Below are 18,502 nucleotides of genomic sequence, written 5' to 3'. Positions count from 1 at the left end.
CAATCAGTTCATGCACGTAACATAAAAGGTAACACAACTCGCTTCCGGTCACGACAGATACGAGGACCGGGCTATTCAACTTTTGAAATTTTCGATGTCGCAAGAGGTCAAAAAAGGGCCTTTTGCAGCTTTGACTTTTGAGAGCTCTAAAAATTTTATTTTGAGGTATTTCCAAAAACTAATGTGGTTTTATTTACTTGTTACCAAAGATAGTTTATTGGGTAAAGTTTGAGGGAAAACTTTTTTCCGATGCGAAATGCCCTGGACCGCTCTTACAGAGATCGCCTCTTAATTGTCTATTACACCTGGCACTAGATAGGTTTGGATGAAGTAGTCTATCTCTTAAGGGGATTACCCTCCCGGGCTAACGAGCTCCACCTGCCCAGGCTAAGGCTTTTAAGGCGGCCCTTACCTGCCTGATGTACTTGTAATTAGATTTATGGAGCATTTTATAGAGGAAGCATCTGCAGCCTCACCCCATCCTGGTAAGTACAACGCCAGTTTGGTCTGCGACTCCTTATTCACTGAGAAGCCAGCTTATTTGGAGCTAACCTTCAGTGAAGGCCTTTCACTATCTGCCACCTTTGACTTGCTGGGTTGGGGATGGTCACCCTAGATTAGCATCAAGATAAATGCAAACTTATGAGTAATTACAATTAAAAACAAGAATCATCCCCTTCATTATAAATGTAACAAAAACTTGGAACTTCTCCTATTCATATGAAAACTAATATTTATCACATCTAACTGCACCTGTGGAAATATTCTTAGAAGTGTGGGCCTCTGTGGCCTTTCGCAACACTCTACTGTGTGAGAGAAAGAAGATATTCTAAAACTGCTATTTTTCCCATCTCTATTTTTCCCAACCATCCCTGGAATTAGGGTTGTGACCACACTTAAGCAACATCTCAATGGATGCAACATCACCACTGATTGCTGCCACAGATAGAACAGTCAATCCCTCCTCACTTTTCAAATATTTATCAGCACCCCTTCCAAGCAGATAGTTTGCAGCCTCCAATTTGCCCTTCACCAAGGAAACCAACAGTGGTGTTAAACCAAGGGCACTACATCTAGCATGTATGTCAAAATTTTTAGAAAGCACAGCCTCAATAGTGAGAACATTGCAAAAGAGAGCAGTGAAATGGGGCAGACCAAGTTCTTATTTAATTTGAAGTAATGGATCAGCACCTTGAGTAAGAATTAGAAGATATTTTACAACCTCTGTATTTCCAAGAACTGCAACATGTATAAATGGCATGTCTCTCCCATTATCTCTACAATAAATGCCACAACCATGTAAGAGCAGCATCTCAATGACTGCAACAGAACCAACTGCTGTTGCAATGGACAAGAGAGAGATTTTTCCCTCAGTGCTTTTCAAACTTTCATCAGCACCCTTCTCAAGCAGATATTTTGCTGCCTCCAATTTGCCAAATTTAATGGAAACTATCAGAGGGGTTAAACCCAGAGTTTTACCTTTGGAATCAATATCAAGACCTTTAGAAAGCATGGTCTCAATAATGATGACATTGCCAGACTGAGCAGCAGAATGGAGAAGGCTCCATCCATCTTTCCCTTTCAGTAATGGATCTGCTCCATGTTCCAGAAGACAATTTACAGCCTCTATCCGTCCACAAGCTGCAGCACAGGCTAATGGTGTGTTTCCATTGCTCTCTTGAATCAGGTCTTAAATCATAGGAGAGCAACATCTCAATTGCTGCAACACTTCTGTACTGTGATGCAATGTGTAAAACATGATTGATGGACTGGAATGGTATAAAATATACCTGGACCAGGAACTGGGTCTGATGCCTCCTCAGAGACCTCAATTTTTTTCTTCAACAGTGTTAACATTGCTTAGGCTTGGAGCTCTACATTTCCTATTTCTGATAACATCTTCTTGAAGCTCAATTTCTTTGACAGAAGGCTCTTGTTCAGTCTCATGACACTTATGAACATCAGAGTTTTCACAACTCTGGACGATTAGTCTTGCCCTAAGTCTGCAGATAGAGTATTAAGTGAAGTAAATGCAAAAGTTTAGGAGGATGCCATCAACATGGCATTTTCTGAGAGGTGCATGCCTAACAATTCCTTTTTCATTTTAGCAGTCAAAGAAAAATATGGGGTAGAGGTAAAGAATCCAATCCCACCAATGCATCAGCCAACGTGTCAACACACCACTGACACACTACCAATGCATTGGCCAACACACTACCAACCCACCTCATAAGAGAAGGAACTCTAAATTGCCACCATTTTGAAAACAAAACACTACCTACATATCAGCCGACACACAACCTCAACTCTAAATCACTGCCATTTTGAGTATGAAACACTGCTTACACTTTGGAGGCAAGATCTACCTCATAGGAAAAGAAATCTAAATCACTGCCATTTGGAAAATGAAACACTTATAGCTAGGTCTTCTCGATTTTTTTTTCAAGGGTCAGACCAAGGGAGTTAATTTGCATGTCAGCCAACACACTGATCTCACCAACCTTAGTACTTTTTTTTCATTAGCAAGATTTGGAAGCAAAAAATCTTCATTGATCATTTATTTTTTAATATGTGGTGGCTCCTAAGAGGGCAGTTTTTAGTTGCAGTTTTACTGCAGTGAAAACTGTTTGGCAATGTCTTCAAGTAGCTGCAGGTAATTTAGTGTTAACAACTGGGTTGAAAACGTAAATTAGCCACCGTAAAGGGTAAAAAAGCTGACATTTCTAGTGTTAGCCCTTCGTCAATCGCTCTGATGGAGGACTAACGCTCGAAACGTCAGCTTTTTTACCCTTTACAGCGGCTAATTTATGTTTTCAACCCAGTTGTTAACACTAAATTACCTGCCATACTCTCCCACTGATGCAGCACCATGGTTTCTTTAGAAACTTACCCCTTTCTTCAAGTAGCTGCTTGAATGCTTGGTCTCTTCCAAAGTTCCTGAAACAGGTGAGCTCATCTAAGTAGCTTGGTATGTACTCGCACAAGGTACCACACATGCACTTCAACTTCTTCTTGATCAAGGCCCACATGCCTTTAATGGTATTAGAGTGTGCACCACTGTCAGGATCTGCAAAGTTCTAGGAGTGATTCACTGATAGATGGAAGTACCCTAGCTGATTGAGTGATATGTACAGAGTGAGTTGATCAGAGTAGATGATAATTCCAGGAGGAATGTGTGTAGTGTTAAGATGATGCACAAGTGTCTCTCTTGACCTTGCCAAAACCCATCAACGCTACATAGCAGTGCTGTTGACCCTCCAGGAGAAAAATGCAGCTTAAACAATGCATATAGACTAGCAGGTACAGCACGCAGCATCATCAGAGACTTTCTTGGTATAGCAGAGCTGAGAATTGTCAATGAGGTAACATTCCAAAGCACCTTAAAGAGGCTGGGAGACCCCAAACTAGCCGTAAAAACCATCAAGCAGGAGTGTAGAAAGCAGCTGGGTGGACTGCTGCCAACTGTGATACGACTTTGCTTCAAAATTACCATGCCTCACAATTACCATGCCTCACTATTACAACCAATTTGTAGCCTTGGGTTACCAGTTTTCTTAAGAGTAAATCTGTCACATTCCATAAGACTACTGTCCCTATAGCATTTAAAAACAACTGGTAACTGGTAAATTGAATATTTAGGGTAGAACCTGTGAGCTTCATCATTATTTCAAATTTGATTAAAAGTTCTGCATCCCTAATGCTGAAGTTTTGATGATTGTCATGGCTTACATAGTCAGCATGAGCTTATTCATGAGACAATTGGTTCTATCTCCATCAAAACCTGGATCCCTCTCTACATGTGTGTTAACCCTATGGTGCACCATGTTGAATGAGTGATGCATTGTGTTTTTAATCATTTCAAAAACATTTTTACAAAGGACCAGGCCTTTGTCTTTCCTTCAACTGACCTCTGGCTGCATCCTTTTAAAGAAAGTACAGTTTGCGTGCATAATTGTTCTCTTCTATGTCTAATGTTGTTCTCAGCTTCAGATCTGCCAGGTTAAGTTCCCTCAAGGTCTTTTCACTCACAAAACAATCTTGAACCACCTAATCCCAAAGGCTGCATGAGAAATCTTCCCATAATTTCTCCAAGCTCTTGAGAGAATCACACTTAACTTTCATCATCAGACTTCAAAGAAATGAGGATCTTCATTGTTTTTAAGTATTCCTGAAACTCAATGCGTTCCTCCCTGCTCTGTGGTGGTGTAGTATCAAGGTAATTCTTAGCAAATGAGTGCATGATATTCTTTTCAGTTGGTTGGGAATCTTCTAAATCTGTGTCAGATTGTCTTTTTCTCTTTGTGCCTGGAGCTGTGGATGCCTTCCGATATCCTGCTGGCTCCAGTGCTGAAACTGAGGCTGTACTGTAAGCATCATGATCTGCAAGTTTCACATGTTCCACGTCATTAAAACTAAATTAAACTTCAAACATATTAGATGATAGTCTGCTTGCATGTCCTCATTCTTAGAGGGTTTCTAACCCAGTTTTCCTTCATAGCAAATTGCACAGCAATTTTCCAATTGAATAGTACTCAGTACACAAATTTATATTACTGTTCACAATGGTGGTCATTAAAACAAATTTGTGACCTTGCATTAGCAGTTTTCTTAATGTAAATTTGTCACATTCCATACAACTACTGCCCTGTAGCATTTAAAAACAACCGTTAACCTGTGAATTGAATATTTACTGCAGAACATGTTAGCTTTGTCATTATTTAAATTTTCTGCATTCCTGATGCAAGATGAGTAAACTTACCAAATGCAAGATTGGACATCTTTTTAACAAGTTCATCACAAGGCTCCTTCCAGCTGAACTTCTGCAAATAGTTTTCACGAAGAATCTTAGCCTCTTTAAGTCTTACATTCCTTTTTCTGTCACGCACAGCCTTTATTGCTCTGGCCCAGTCTGCAGGGTCCTCTGAATCCACTATACACTGTGACCCAAAAGGCACCTCCCTTAAGGCCTCTGCAATTCCTGAGGCACCACTTACAAGTACTGGAACACCAGCGGATATGGCTTTAAGGGCACTCAACCCGAATACCTTAGATTTTGAGGGAAATACAGCAATGTCTGTCTCTAAGAATAAGTTGGTTAATGTTTCCCTGCTTTCATCAATGTTGCGGATTATTAGCTGATTATGACCAATACCACACTGAAGTAACTTGTCTGCTAATTCATCTTCTTTTCCTCTCTGTTTGGAGGCAAACTTGAGTTGGTAGGATTCATCATTTAGGTTAGCAATAGCTTTCGCTGTAATGTTGTATCCTCTGACCATAAAATATTCACTATCACCACTCTCAATTAATGAGACACAAAATGTTCTTCTTTCCTCACTTGCTTGCTGCACATCTAAAAATTCAGTGAAAATGGTTGGTGTCAAGTTTAAAACATCTTGTTTTCTGAGTTGGCACTTATATGCATCAGTTAGCTTAGGGCCAATTGTCATAACTACATCAGCTTTTTCACATAGTTCTAGTTCTGTTTGCTGCATTTTTTGACCTTCAGAAATGTTATTGTATACTCCAATTTCTTCATGGAGAGTATGGACAACTTGAATCCATTTGCAATGACTGTAATTTGGATCTCTCTTTATGAGTGGAATTTGCAGACCAAGATCAACTCCATGCACTACAATACAATCCATAGCATGGCCATCAGGTACAGAGGCTAGCCAAGGAACTGGTTTTACACCAGGCACTTTAACTGCTTTAATGAGTTTAACATTGTAACTATCAGCATCTTTCTTGTCCTCTTCACTACACCCAAGTAAGAAGACACTAACTTCCAGATTAGGATATTTAGCCATCTCTATTGCTAGCTCTCTGTTGATTGTTGTGAAGTCTCCATAGTTTGAAGCTTTCCATTCAGTACTCAGAAGGGTTACTCTCAGTTTTCTTTCCCCAGCGTCATTCTGTGAGCACAAGATTTTTGCAATTTAGGAAAATTCAATTAAAGGTACATGAAAATAAAAAAACTCATTTATGAACTATTTTACTTTTGAAAGACACTTCATAATTTTCAATTCATTTGGCAACTTCACAAACTCAATAAACTTTAAGCAAAAGTTGTAAAAAAAGAGACAGAAAAGAACAAATGTTTGGATATTGGGGTTAGTGTGATACAGCTGTGTAATCTCACACTCTAAGAAGTGACCTGCAATTGTAACTTTTTGATATCATACAAAAAAAATGTTATACACAAGTTTTTCCTAGTCAAAAATTCAGAGTTTGGTTTTGCATGACATGGCAAAATTTAAATCATCCAATTCTAACCAACTTGTATGATCATTTATTAGCTAAAAAAAGTGTGAAACATGAGAGCTACATATTTTTTCTCTGCTTAGATCATCCAAAAATTAAAGCTTACTACAATCATCTATGTGGACTCTTAATCTTGAACTGATGTGAACTTATTTTAATCTCCTCCTGAAGTGAGAGAGTTGACAAGGATGCACTGATATAAGTGAAGCTTCCTCAACATGAAATGACACCAGAGTTAACAAAACAACTTGGTCGCAGCTCTGATTTTCAAAAGCAGTTGTTTTATATGCTACCTTTGAATGTCCCGACATCACAGGAACCTTTAATGTTAAACAGGAAGTTGCTAAAATAAAAATCAAAAGCAAATGAATTACTTTCATTACTTATTCACAAAAAAATGTGTTAAGTTACTAACTGTAGACTGGCGTATTAAATGACCACTGGAAATTACTGTTGCTGGCATGCAATCATATTGCCTCTTTGATCAAGTGAAATTTCTTCCTTCTGATTAACAAAGAGAAATGAAGTTTTCAGGTAACAATGCAGAGTTGCTCTCTCGTACTGACCACAATTTTTTCATTTCAGTTGGAATTCTAGGTATCATACGTAAAAAATTTGGCTTACCAAGACTTCTGTTGGTATGTTTCTAAATTGAAGGTCCTGTATTTGTTCCCTTCAGTGTCAGGCTGGAGCTATAGTTTGCTGATGATCTGAAGTCACTTCATAGGAGCTGAAACTATTACTTATAGAAAAATAAACTGGTGAAACAACTCTCTAAACATTAGTATTAGTAGTTTTGCACGTTGATTCTGCCATCTTCCGCCAGTTTCAGTTTGGCGAGTTATTTTGATTGGTTCATTTACTATCACGTGAAAATGGGGAAGAAAAACTTCCCTCCCTCTCTTTTTATTCGGTTATAAGATATGACTATTACACCACATGGTTGATCGAATGCAGGCTCGTCTATAAAAGCGGGAACGAAAATCGAAAAGTCTGGGAATCAGTGAATAGATATTGGTATGTTCCGTGGAAGAACAATTCTTGTTACAGGAGGAGGATATTGATGGGAGCAGTGGTATTGTTTGACATCTCGTGGCCGTTGGATGAAGTTGTATACGAACAAATGGAGTGTTTTCAGGTAGACTTGATCGGAAAATTACGTGATTTACTTTGGATTATTTTACCAAAACAGCTCCATTCGGATCTTGCTTTTGTTGTACGCACAGACGAAAGTATTAAATTTGGTAAAATTTCCGCACAGTCCCATGCTATTGTAAAAAAAATCTGTTTTCCCAATGGAAATGTATTGTTTTCGTCATTGTTTTCTCTATCCAAGAACTGAAAGCATAATGTAGTATGGGGCTGTGCGGAAATTTACCCATGATATCAATTTCCTCGAAAATGTGCCTTTACAACTCGTACGTAATGCGAGAACTCAAAGGTGTGTCTACAACAAACGGGTGCCCCTTAATGGTAATGATGACTACGGTTTAACTTTGTCCAATCGTTGACTACAGGTCATTGCTATATTGATTTTTAAAGCTGTCAATGGCGTGTTACCGGAATATATCAGCAACTTGTTTGTTGTACGAAATAATGTGAAAGACTTAAGAGGCACCAACAAGCTTGTCGTCCCACGTAAGAATACTACAACCTTTGGCTTAAAATCTACAGGCCAGACATGGTTTGATGCTACTCTGGTTTACAGAATTACAGTTAATGAATGTAACCAAAGAAGTTACAATTCATACACCCAACATTCCAACACTCCTGTCTAGTGCCTTCATCAGTGGTTACAGGCCAGTTATCTACATGAGGTCTAACCCAAACCGCGGTTTTACGCAAGTAGTGGGCCTCAGGGATTCTGTATGAGAGGGTTGGTCTAATTAAATAAATGTCCTCTCACTATTAGTGTTCGGTCCTCTTTACACTGTTTACAAAAATTAATGATCAGATAAAAGGTTCAGCTATATTGAAGATGGCTTAGAATGCGGTTTTGTTGAAAAACAGCCAAAAGTTGTTTAAATAACCGGCCCTAAATCTGTGACTTGTGTTTTTTGTATATGTTATTATGTCAAGTATTGTTTACGCAATTGTCTTGTCACAGGCGGCCCAAGCTCACGCCTCGAGAAAAAGCTAACGATTAATTCATGAACGCGTCATGCATTGTGTGACTCAGTGTTAAGTTACGAGAGGAACCGTTGAAAATTTGAACAATAGTACAGGGAACGAAATATGGTCGATTTACAACGATAAATATTTCGAAATATGAACATTTTTCTCGTAAAATCAATAAAAATTACTCATACCCTGTGTATCTGTTGTAGTTTCTGGCGATTTCTGCCGTTTTAAGCTTGCTTTACCATCACTGTTATTCACATCATCTACTTTTATTGCGTTGGTAAAATCTGTACGGACATCACACCAACAAACTGGCGCCCAAAGTAAGAAGACTATATTGAAGGCTTGAAATTATATTACGATCGATTTTCATCAAGAAATGGGCCAGGAATTTTCCACAATAGTGCAAATAATCGTGAAGGCTGATCGCGGAAAAGCGATTACGTGACGCTCGTTAAGCTGTAAGATGACATGTTATTATATACCAGATGTAAAAACTCTTCAGATTCTCAGTCTGCACTCTATATTTTGTATCCGGTCTGCAGTCTGCTGTCTGCATTTTGTAGTAACAGGTATCCGTGGCACCAATACAGCTTATTTTTGGTGATATTTATTCGCACAAAACACATTATCTACCACAAAATACCTGTGTGTGAGGTAATTCGACATTATCGTTATTTTCCGCGTTAATATTCTTCTTTCCTTTTGTAAGAATGTAGACCACTTACAATGTTTCAAGTAATCCACCCACCCTACAAAAAATTACTCTTGCATGCAGAGCATGCCTGTGTTTTGAAATAGGTGTATGCCCTTAGCCAGACTTGAACTCACTATTTCATTATACTAGTCCGACACCTATAGTATCACTACACACTACACTTGATTCCAAGGATCCAGTACCATTCAGGTATCCCAGTTACCCTGCTCACAGGGTCTAGTTTAGACTGAAATCCTGTCCAATGGATGTACCAATACTGCTTGTTGCTTTCTGCTCCTGAGCTGGAATAAGCAGTGACAGGATGGTTCATTGGGTAGCAAGCTGTCCTTTACCTTAAATCCTGTTGATAACAGTATCCATGTTTTCTATACTGTTACCTATACATATCCCATGGTACTGGCAAAGAGAATCTGTTTAACAATTAAAGTATTTGTAAGCTGGCGATCATTTCCTTTATTATGATTATCCTATTTTTTGACTCAGGGGTGATACTGTTAGAAGAAATTAGATGCCAGTCATGTTAAGGGATTAAAGGGTGTTTCTCAGTTGGACTGTTCTTGGGCATGGTCCACATTGAGATGGCCATGGTAGAAATCTTCTGGAACTGGAATGGGACTTCCACTCTTTAAATGGTGATGTGTTTGCAACTCAGGCTCTTGTGGCATCTGACTGCATTTTATCATGAGAAACAGTAGATCAAGATGAAGTGAAGGAAAGAAATAGGATCAATTTTAAAATTAAACCATGCTTTATTTTAAATTACATGTGTTATTTTCATTTATGCAGAGATCAAATAGAGAAGGTCAACATTCTAGGAAAAATAAATGTCATTGCAGGTCTGCAAATTCAGTAATATGTAAAACTTGGCAAGGAATCATTTAAGTTAACTAAAGAAAATTTTTTGATTTTGTATTATTCTTTGATTCTTCTAATAAAAACAAAACCATGGCTCATCTTGTCTATACAAGTACATATAATGTGGTGTTTGGAGGACAGGTTATCAGAAATGGAGATGAGACTTTGCCATATTTACCTCTAGAAAAGGTAATTATTCTACAATATATTTGTTATCTCCAGAGTTAAGCTTGAAAAATTCGCATATACATATATTAGTCCATTTGGTATAAAGAAACATGAACCAAACCAGAAAGAAAACTTTCTGGAGTATGCATCTTTGCTTTTAAAGACAACTATTTTTTAATGCAAAAATTCAAAGTCTGGTTATTTCCATTTTGACAGTTACATGATACACCTGCTAACCTCTCACCAGGCTAACATGTGAGAGATCTCTCTTTAGTAGGTTTTTTAACTCCTTTATCTATGTTACCAAGTTTGCAAAAATGTTCCACGCATGTTCTGTGTACTTCTTAAGATTACTGAAGAAGTTCTGACAAATTCTTCAGTTAGAAAGATGTATGAGGTTGTTAAATTGTGACAAAAACAACAAACGTATACAAAAGTGAAACAGCAAAGTTGGTGTAAACAGAAGACTGGTAGTTGATAGTTTTCTTTCAATATCAATTTTTGCTGAGAGTGGGGGGGGAGGGGAGGAGGGGGAAAGTAATCATGGATTAATAAATTATAATTTAGGTCAGGTATGAGAAATTTTCTCTTTGACTTTTGTCAGCATCCTGAACATTATTCCAGAACAAAGTCCATAGCAGGGCAACCTGTTTTGAATGCTAATGATGTACCATAAAAGGTGAGATTTTTATATCATCATTGCTTTATTGAGTAAAAAAATCCTTCAATTTCTAGTAAATATTTGCCTGGGTTTTTAGAGATAAAATTCAGAGCGGCTTAATTTTTTATATGATACAGATATTGAGGTACATTGTAAAAATAATTTAATTGCCTTGAATTGTAAAATGTTGCCTGAGATTCAGAAGTGATTGTCCATTCTGAGAGCAAGGACATTACAGTTTTAGGTGCATCTGGGTAAAAATGCGTGGAATTGTGTCTGCACCATCAGGCCTGTTATTAAGTACCTATATTTTCACATGTTGCCACATTAACAATGCCTATGTTGAAATGTTGAATGGCAGTGAAACGAAGAGGCCTCAGATGAATCAACTTTTGTAAATGGCATACTTAAGGTAAAAATAAGAGTTTCAAAATAGATATAAAAAAACACTAAGCATTATATACAATGTAGAACAGATAGGTTAAAGGTTATCTTCAGTCTGTCTAGTAACTGTTTGTTCAGGTTTATTTTTTATGTTAAAACCTATATACATAGTAATGTCATACTCAGAACTACACTGGAATGTTCTGTTTTTATTTAATGTTGCTAGTTTACTTTGCTTTATTTTATTTTCCTTTCTTCATTCTTCTCTTTTTTTTCCTCTGTGTGTATGTAGTTTGATTTATTGTATGTATGCTGTAACGTTTTTGTCAATGTCAGTATATAGTTAGTTGTAATAATCTTGTATGTAATGAGTTTTATTACTTCTATGAAATTCGGACTGGGAATTCCCAGGAATTCCCAACCATAACAACTCTCGTTCTAAAAACCAAGAAATTCCTAGAAATTCCCAGAAATTCCAAGTTTATAGCCAACAGGACTTGGACTTCCTAGGAATTCTTGGAATTCCAACTCCAAGAACCAATGACTTTCCCTGACAAGCTGTAAATCTAAAAAATTCCTAGGAATTTTTGGGAATATTTAAGAATTGCTGGGAATCTTAAGCAAAAATTTGAGGCTAATGATATAAAATAAATACTTTAAATTAAAAAAACCCAGCTAAAATTCAAGTATTCAATGAAATTTATTTACAAGCTTAATTAAGGCTCACATGTAAAATATTTTTGATTAATTATTAACATCAACATGTGGTAATATTAGGATGGAATTTGATTTTTTTTTCTAGAAAACTTCATACAGATTAATCCTCAATTATAACTATTCATATAGAATAGTCCTAATCAATCATTAAATTTGGTTTGACATAAATTGTGAATAAAATCTGTTGATTATTTTCCATAAAATACAATATCTTAAATTATATTTGAAAACCAAGTACTCTTGGGAGTGAAGGGGTTAGTTACAGTTAAATAAAATTGATTTTTTTAATTAAAATCTTGTTGTAACTGCAACAATAAATTAGAATGAAGTTATCCTAAACTGCAAACTTAGCTGCTGTTTGTATTTTTTTCCTTGGGCTCACAATGAGTTGGCCTTGAATGAGGTTGTCTACAAGAAGCTTGACCATTTTGTATCTGGATTCCATGACATCTGAATTTGAAAAAAAATAATATATATAAATATATATATTTAAAGCTCAGACCAGGCCTTTAAGATGGCTATAAGGGAAAGGGTATTCATTGGATTCTGAACAAAGCTTGACCGTAGCAAGCGTTCAGCAACACGTTCCAACACCGCCATCTCGATTCCTCAGTCAGTCGTTTCCACTGAACTTAAAGCAGTGGTGACAACAGAGTAGAGTGCGTCTTACAAAGGAGAAACATTTGTGCAAGAGACAGAAGTAACTATATGCGATTACAGAGGTGCGTTGGAACTCTGGTCCACAAATAGTTATGCACTGTCCGAAGTATAAAACAATTTTGTTGATAGCTGACAGACAAAGAAGAACAACAAGTAAACTTTAGAGCTGTTACTATTGAAGTGTGACTTGCACTTTTCATTTGTATGTAAAGAAGGACTTGTATTTTGCACCAAAAATAAAAAGATGTAATATTGTTTGGGAGATCCAGTGATTGGGACATTTAAGAAATTAAGTTATGAAAGGAAACTTGGTTTGTACTTCTCACTACTAACAGGTTTGTTGACAAATATTTTCCGATCAGAGTTTCAAATAAAGTAAATGGAAGACATCATTTAAAAGGTGTTTTTTCTCAAAGGGAACATTGACTACCTCTGTCTTGTCTGCATGCCAAATGTTTGCAAAGTGCGGATGATTCACAAGTATGGAACTCTTACAAAAATGTTTTGTAAGAATAAAAACAGCAAAACAAATTACAGCAATTAGTCACAAATACAGAGCAAAAAACTGAAAAAAAAACCGCAACAACAATCATGAAAAAAGAAAGATTAATTAGGTGTTGAATTTGTTTGTCTAAGGCATGAAATTTCTACTAAAAATAATGTTAACAAAAAGTCTCTGACAGTGTTTGAGGCAACTGAGCTTGACTGTTCCAAGGTTTTTTAACAAAGGCAAACCAGTAATGTAGGTTAGGGAAGTAACTTATGTTCATAACTAACAAAGTTCTTTAAGTGTAGATAACAATGTGATTATTGTTAATTATTGTTGTGTACCAAGGAACAGCTAATGAATGTTTAATGATTTTGGTACATCAGTGAACATGAGACATTAATTTGCATCACAATAAAAATGTTTTATGATATTTTATCAAATTAATGTAGAGATTTACTAAAACTTAGTTTGAATGATGAATTTCATGATCTTTAAGTTATAAACATATACATGTATGTATATCTCTTGGTAAGTTTTGTATAGCATACCTTTTATTGAGCCAAAGTTTTAAGCCTCTGAAATTAATCCTTTTCTTAAAACCTTCACATTAATGGTATTTAGAATTTCTTAGAATTTATGTGGACCTCAGGGTATTTAAATTGCCTCAAATTCGATTCCCAGAAATTCCCAAGAAAACCACCCTTCTTAAATTATAGGTAGTTTGTATAGCTGAGAATTCCTAGGAATTCCTAGGAATTCCAAGTCCTCACAAAACTGGAGTCTTCCTTTCCCAGAAATTCCCAGTAATTCCAAGCTTTTTAAATCAGAGTTAATTTGCATAGTTGGGAATTTTTGAGAATTCCTAGGAATTCGCAGAAAACTGGGAATTCAGTTTGCAAGGGTCATTTGCATAATTGGGAATTTTTGAGAATTCCTAGGAATTCCCAGAAAACTGGGAATTCAGTTCGCAAGGGTCATTTTGTAAATAGCATGATGTGTTAACTGTCTTAAATGGTGCCAGACTTCCTTGCATTGCATTGTATGTGTGGATGCAACATAGGTTCAATAAAATTGTGAAAAATTTGCCATTGAGGTTCCAAGACAACACAAGATTTGTTGATGCCACTCTGTTGTTTGTAGACAACAGCTAGGAAGTGGACATAGTTTTGAATGCAGACATTTATGCAGAGCTATTAATCAGCCCATTATGAAATCTTTTGTGCACACTTGTTCCTGCTGTTATACTGGTTTTCTTTGAGTCTTTAACCTTTTTACTCCCAATATCTCATCATTGAGTAATTGTCTTTGCTGTCTGCCTTACAACTGCTATGATGTTACTTCAAGAACTTGGTTTTGGATCAACTAATAATCCCTTAATTGACTGTTTCTTTATTCTTATCACTTTCCATCTTCTGACACCCAGGGGACTGTCAGTCAACTTGCACCAGAGCCTGATCTTCAGCCCTGATGAGATTTACATCTTTTGTATTTCTCTGTTCTCAGTCTTGTAATGAGAGAGGCCTTTTTGCCTTCACTTATGGCCAAGATGACTCTATTTTTGACTTTGTTCATTGAAATAATTTGGTTCAAGCTCACATTTTGGCAGGAAAAGCTCTCATGCAGGCAGATTTCATAGATGTGAATAAGGAAGACATAAATTATGTAACAACAGAATTATTGATGTCAAAGGATCAAGAGTAGAAGTTTTAGAATAATTTTGGTGGTATGTTTTGCATACAATCAATTTCCTTAAAGTAGACTTTCATTATTCTTATATTTGAGAGACCATTCTTGTTTCTTTTTAATGGATTTTATTTCAGGCCGGTGAAGGGTATTTTATTTCAGATGATTCCCCCTTGAACAATTTTGAGTTCTTCACACATTTAGTAAGTCAAATTTTTTCAAGTGAATATTTATAAAATTATTCCTTGATGAAGAAGTATTGTGGTTATTGAACCTTAAACAAACAAGCGAGCAGTTATATAGTATGCAGTGTAAGCCCATTTTCTTCTGGCCTTATAGTTTTCTGTCTTTTGCACACCGAAAAAACTACATAGAGCTACCCTAAGTAACGAATCATCACCGGAGACTGATTTTATACCAGAACCCTGGAACCCTGCATGGAAACATTACTGCTGTGAAAATATGGACAAAAGCAGGCACAGGTTGACAGAGATGATTATATTAGTTGGGAGAGGACAGTTTTTTTATACATAATATTTTGACACCTTCAAATAAGTCAGATTAATCTTGACTGATAGCTTCACTTGTATATACACTTTGTGTGTTTGTTAACAAGTAAGAGTCAACTAAGTGACATGGAGTAATTTTTTCCTTGGCAAAAAAAACTGTGACCCTCCCTCGGTTGCAAATAAAACAGGTTTGACCTTCCCCAATTTGTAAAATTCCTCTTATTAGTGATTGTATAAAAGGGCATCTTGTCCCAACTCTTGGTGAAGTAGACTAGGCAGGAGTGTTGAAACGTTGGGTCTATGAATTGGCATGAGGGTAAACTGTGTTGCACCTGGTGCTGTAGAGGACACAGAGGGTTTTTGTAGACTAGGTAAAGAATTACAGGAAACTATAGTTAGAAACAGAATCTGCACATTTTACCTGCACTTAAATTTAAGTTTCATATCATATGCTTTTCATAAGCTTAGAACAGAAAGGAGCTCCCAGTTGCAACTGTTTTGATTGGTATGGTGACCAGAAACAATTTTGCCATCCAAAGTTTTAGCAAAAGCAACCTGTGTTTGGCAGTTATGTAGAAAGCTTTTAATTCACATTGTTATTAAATGGATTTTAGAGTATAGAGTAAGGCTTAGATAAACATTTGTTTGCTGAAAATGAATAAAATCAATTTTGGATGTGTTCAATTAGTAAAAGAATACTTTCCTTGGCTGAAAGCTAATTGAAAGATCTTTCATACTCGATGTTTAATATTTAATATATTTTAATCCTTGTTCCACTTACAAGGTAGTGCAGTTCACAATTTTCTTTCATTTAAGTCTGAAGGAAGCTATAACTGTAACACATCTTCACAGGTGGTAAGTATCTCTCATCAAACCAGTGAGAATGTACCTTTACAAAGACTAGTTTCTCAGCAAGTTGTGGCAGATGTAGTGTACTCTTTCTGGCTAGTGGTGCTTCAGCTTTTATCACAGCAAACACACTGGTGATCGATGGTGGTAGTTGGATCACAAATTCTGTTTCCATGGCAACACTGAACAAGGCAATTAGCAAGCTGTGATCCACAAGATTCTGGTGTCCAATTACCGTAATTTCCGGTCGATTACCCGCACGGCCGATTACCCGCACCGGCCGATTATTGCATACGGCGAAAAAAAAAGTCAACGGATTACCCGCACCGGTGGATAACCCGCACGTTGTTATTCAACTTTTTCGGTGGCGAAAACGTGACATTAAGGCGATACATTTCAGTCTTTCGATTCAGACATGTGCACAATTCTGTGTCAATATTAGCTTATACTTTATTGATTGATTATTGCTGCTGCTCTATTACCGATTTCATCGGCAAGAGTTATTACTCTAAGCTTATAATCAAACGTAAAACTGTGACGTGGGCGTTTCACAGCAGGCATTTTAACTTAATTGGTGACTCGTGGATACACTTATCGCGAATGATCGAGGTTTATAATTCTTATTCAGTCAGTTACCTTTTTATAGCATGTAGGAGCGTAATGAGCAATATCCATTGTTCATTTGTCGTTAAAATACTTTTTCAGCGCGAAATTAGTTAAGTTTCGCACCTATTATTTTCAACATTCTGGTGATGCATTTGGGATTTAAAATTACTGTCATCGGCAATTTCTCAAAAAAATCGATATCTCCTGTTCTACTGGGCCTAACAAGTCCCTTAAAACGGGAAAATTCTCTTTAGCTCAAGCTAGTGAAAACTGGAAATTTGTTACTGATGCGCCGGATATCCTTGGATTATTTTTGTCACCATCAAGGTTTTGTTTTCACGCGTGCCGATAAAAATTTGTTTGTCACGCAACTAATTATGCGTGAAATAAACTCGAGTTGGCATCATGTTTTCGTGCCGCTTTGTGGCACTTTTGATACAATAAAATTCATTTGAGAGGTGGAAACGCAGGTAGGTGAGAAATTTTTTCAATTCAACTTCCAGAAGAATTTAAAATTGTCACATAACCCGCACCTCCCTATTACCCGCAGTGGCGCGGATTTAATGCAAAATCAACAGATTACCCGCGGGTAATCGACCGGAAATTACGGTAGTATCTGATAGGCACTTGTGTAAATCCCAACAAAGTGTGAATTTTTTTAGGCTTATTTTTTCTGTATTTTCTTTCTGTAGTAGCACCCTAATATCATTTCCTTAATTCTCATGATCTTAATGAATGATTCACAAGTTTTACAGTAAAGAGAAATTAGATGCTGGTCACTCCAAGGGTTTAAAGTATTAAAAGCACAAGATCATTTCAATGAGCACCTTTTATTTCATATCAAAAGAGCCTGAAGACTTGCATCAACCCTAGGAAATCTCGAAAGATGTCCTCTCTACTGCCTTTCCATATTAGGTTGGAAATATTCAAGGAAAGGTCATTTGATTATAAGTTTCTCTTCTTGGACTCATTCAAGTTTTTGTAACTTCCCTTTACCCTTAGAAAATGTGTCAGTCATATTTGTGAAACAGCATTGAATTTACTAGCCCAGGATGACAAACTGTATGATAGTTGGCTGGTGTATTGGAACAGAAATGTGATTAATTTCTGCTCATGGTTGGCAAATTTTGTTTAATGGATATAGAATAAAGTGATATAAATTGAATAAAATTGATTTTTGAAAATAAGAAGTTGATGATTGCATTGATTGACTGATCTTAGCAGACCCTTTCTTTGATCTGATTTTAATAGCTATTAAGCTAGAAAAGGTTTATGCAAACACCCATTCCCATTTTTCGATATTTCTTCCTTCCTATAGTTGAAGGACAAAGGTTGCAGATTATTGCATTGACTTGTGTAACATTAGACATTGCTCTCAGCCTTGAAAAAAAAAAACGGACCAATTGAAATAAATTTCATCTAGTGATACTCTTACATGTAAGACCTCTGACATCTCACAGTTCTATTCAAGCAGCAAATTTGAATGTTCAGCAACTCCCCCCCTTGAGGGAATTATGGTGATCTTTTTTTGCCTTGGCACCAATAATGCTGAGATGGATTGTAGTAATGATCAAAGGTCACATCTGCATTTCACTGCTTGATATTGTTCCTTGCCTTTTGGGGTATGATATAGACTGAAGTGCTCTGAAATACTAGATGAATCAATGGGCATTATATATTGCTTGTTTGTGGATGGTTCTTTAAGCAAATTTAAGTCTTGGAACATTTATAGTCCTGTAGATAGGTAACAGGTCAGTAATGGCTTTGCTTATTCTTCTTGTTTTGAAATTATTTGAAAGTCACAATACATTGTTTAA

General features: G+C 36.6%; 2 protein-coding genes and 1 pseudogene across 3 annotated transcripts in view; 1 reads left to right on the top strand and 2 right to left on the bottom strand.

The window, feature by feature from the left end:
* Window positions 1–1,162: 1,162 nt before the first annotated feature.
* On the bottom strand, window positions 1,163–3,029 carry LOC149039222 (ankyrin repeat domain-containing protein 16-like). The gene is made up of 2 exons (XM_089185777.1): window positions 2,891–3,029; window positions 1,163–1,689 (listed from the first exon to the last, which is right to left on the bottom strand). Exons 1-2 carry the CDS (start codon window positions 3,027–3,029, stop codon window positions 1,163–1,165), a joined length of 666 nt encoding a protein of 221 aa, XP_089041903.1.
* A 1,082-nt stretch (window positions 3,030–4,111) lies between these two features.
* On the bottom strand, window positions 4,112–6,575 carry LOC149039221 (uncharacterized). The gene is made up of 3 exons (XM_089185776.1): window positions 6,558–6,575; window positions 4,760–5,915; window positions 4,112–4,380 (listed from the first exon to the last, which is right to left on the bottom strand). The coding sequence occupies exons 1-3, from the start codon at window positions 6,573–6,575 to the stop codon at window positions 4,112–4,114; spliced, it is 1,443 nt and encodes a 480-aa protein (XP_089041902.1).
* A 752-nt stretch (window positions 6,576–7,327) lies between these two features.
* LOC149039219 (short-chain dehydrogenase/reductase family 42E member 1-like) overlaps window positions 7,328–18,502 on the top strand; it is a 33,945-nt pseudogene continuing 22,770 nt past the window's right edge. Inside the window, exons 1-3 of the transcript XR_016180646.1 lie at window positions 7,328–7,402; window positions 7,939–8,081; window positions 9,997–10,147. The product of XR_016180646.1 is annotated as a short-chain dehydrogenase/reductase family 42E member 1-like (transcript). The remainder of the gene's footprint in view (window positions 7,403–7,938; window positions 8,082–9,996; window positions 10,148–18,502) is intronic.

Source organism: Pocillopora damicornis, chromosome 10 (assembly GCF_964200805.1).
Source record: "Pocillopora damicornis chromosome 10, jaPocDami1.2, whole genome shotgun sequence".
Lineage (NCBI taxonomy): Eukaryota > Metazoa > Cnidaria > Anthozoa > Scleractinia > Pocilloporidae > Pocillopora > Pocillopora damicornis.
This window is presented reverse-complemented; position numbering and strand designations above follow the sequence as displayed.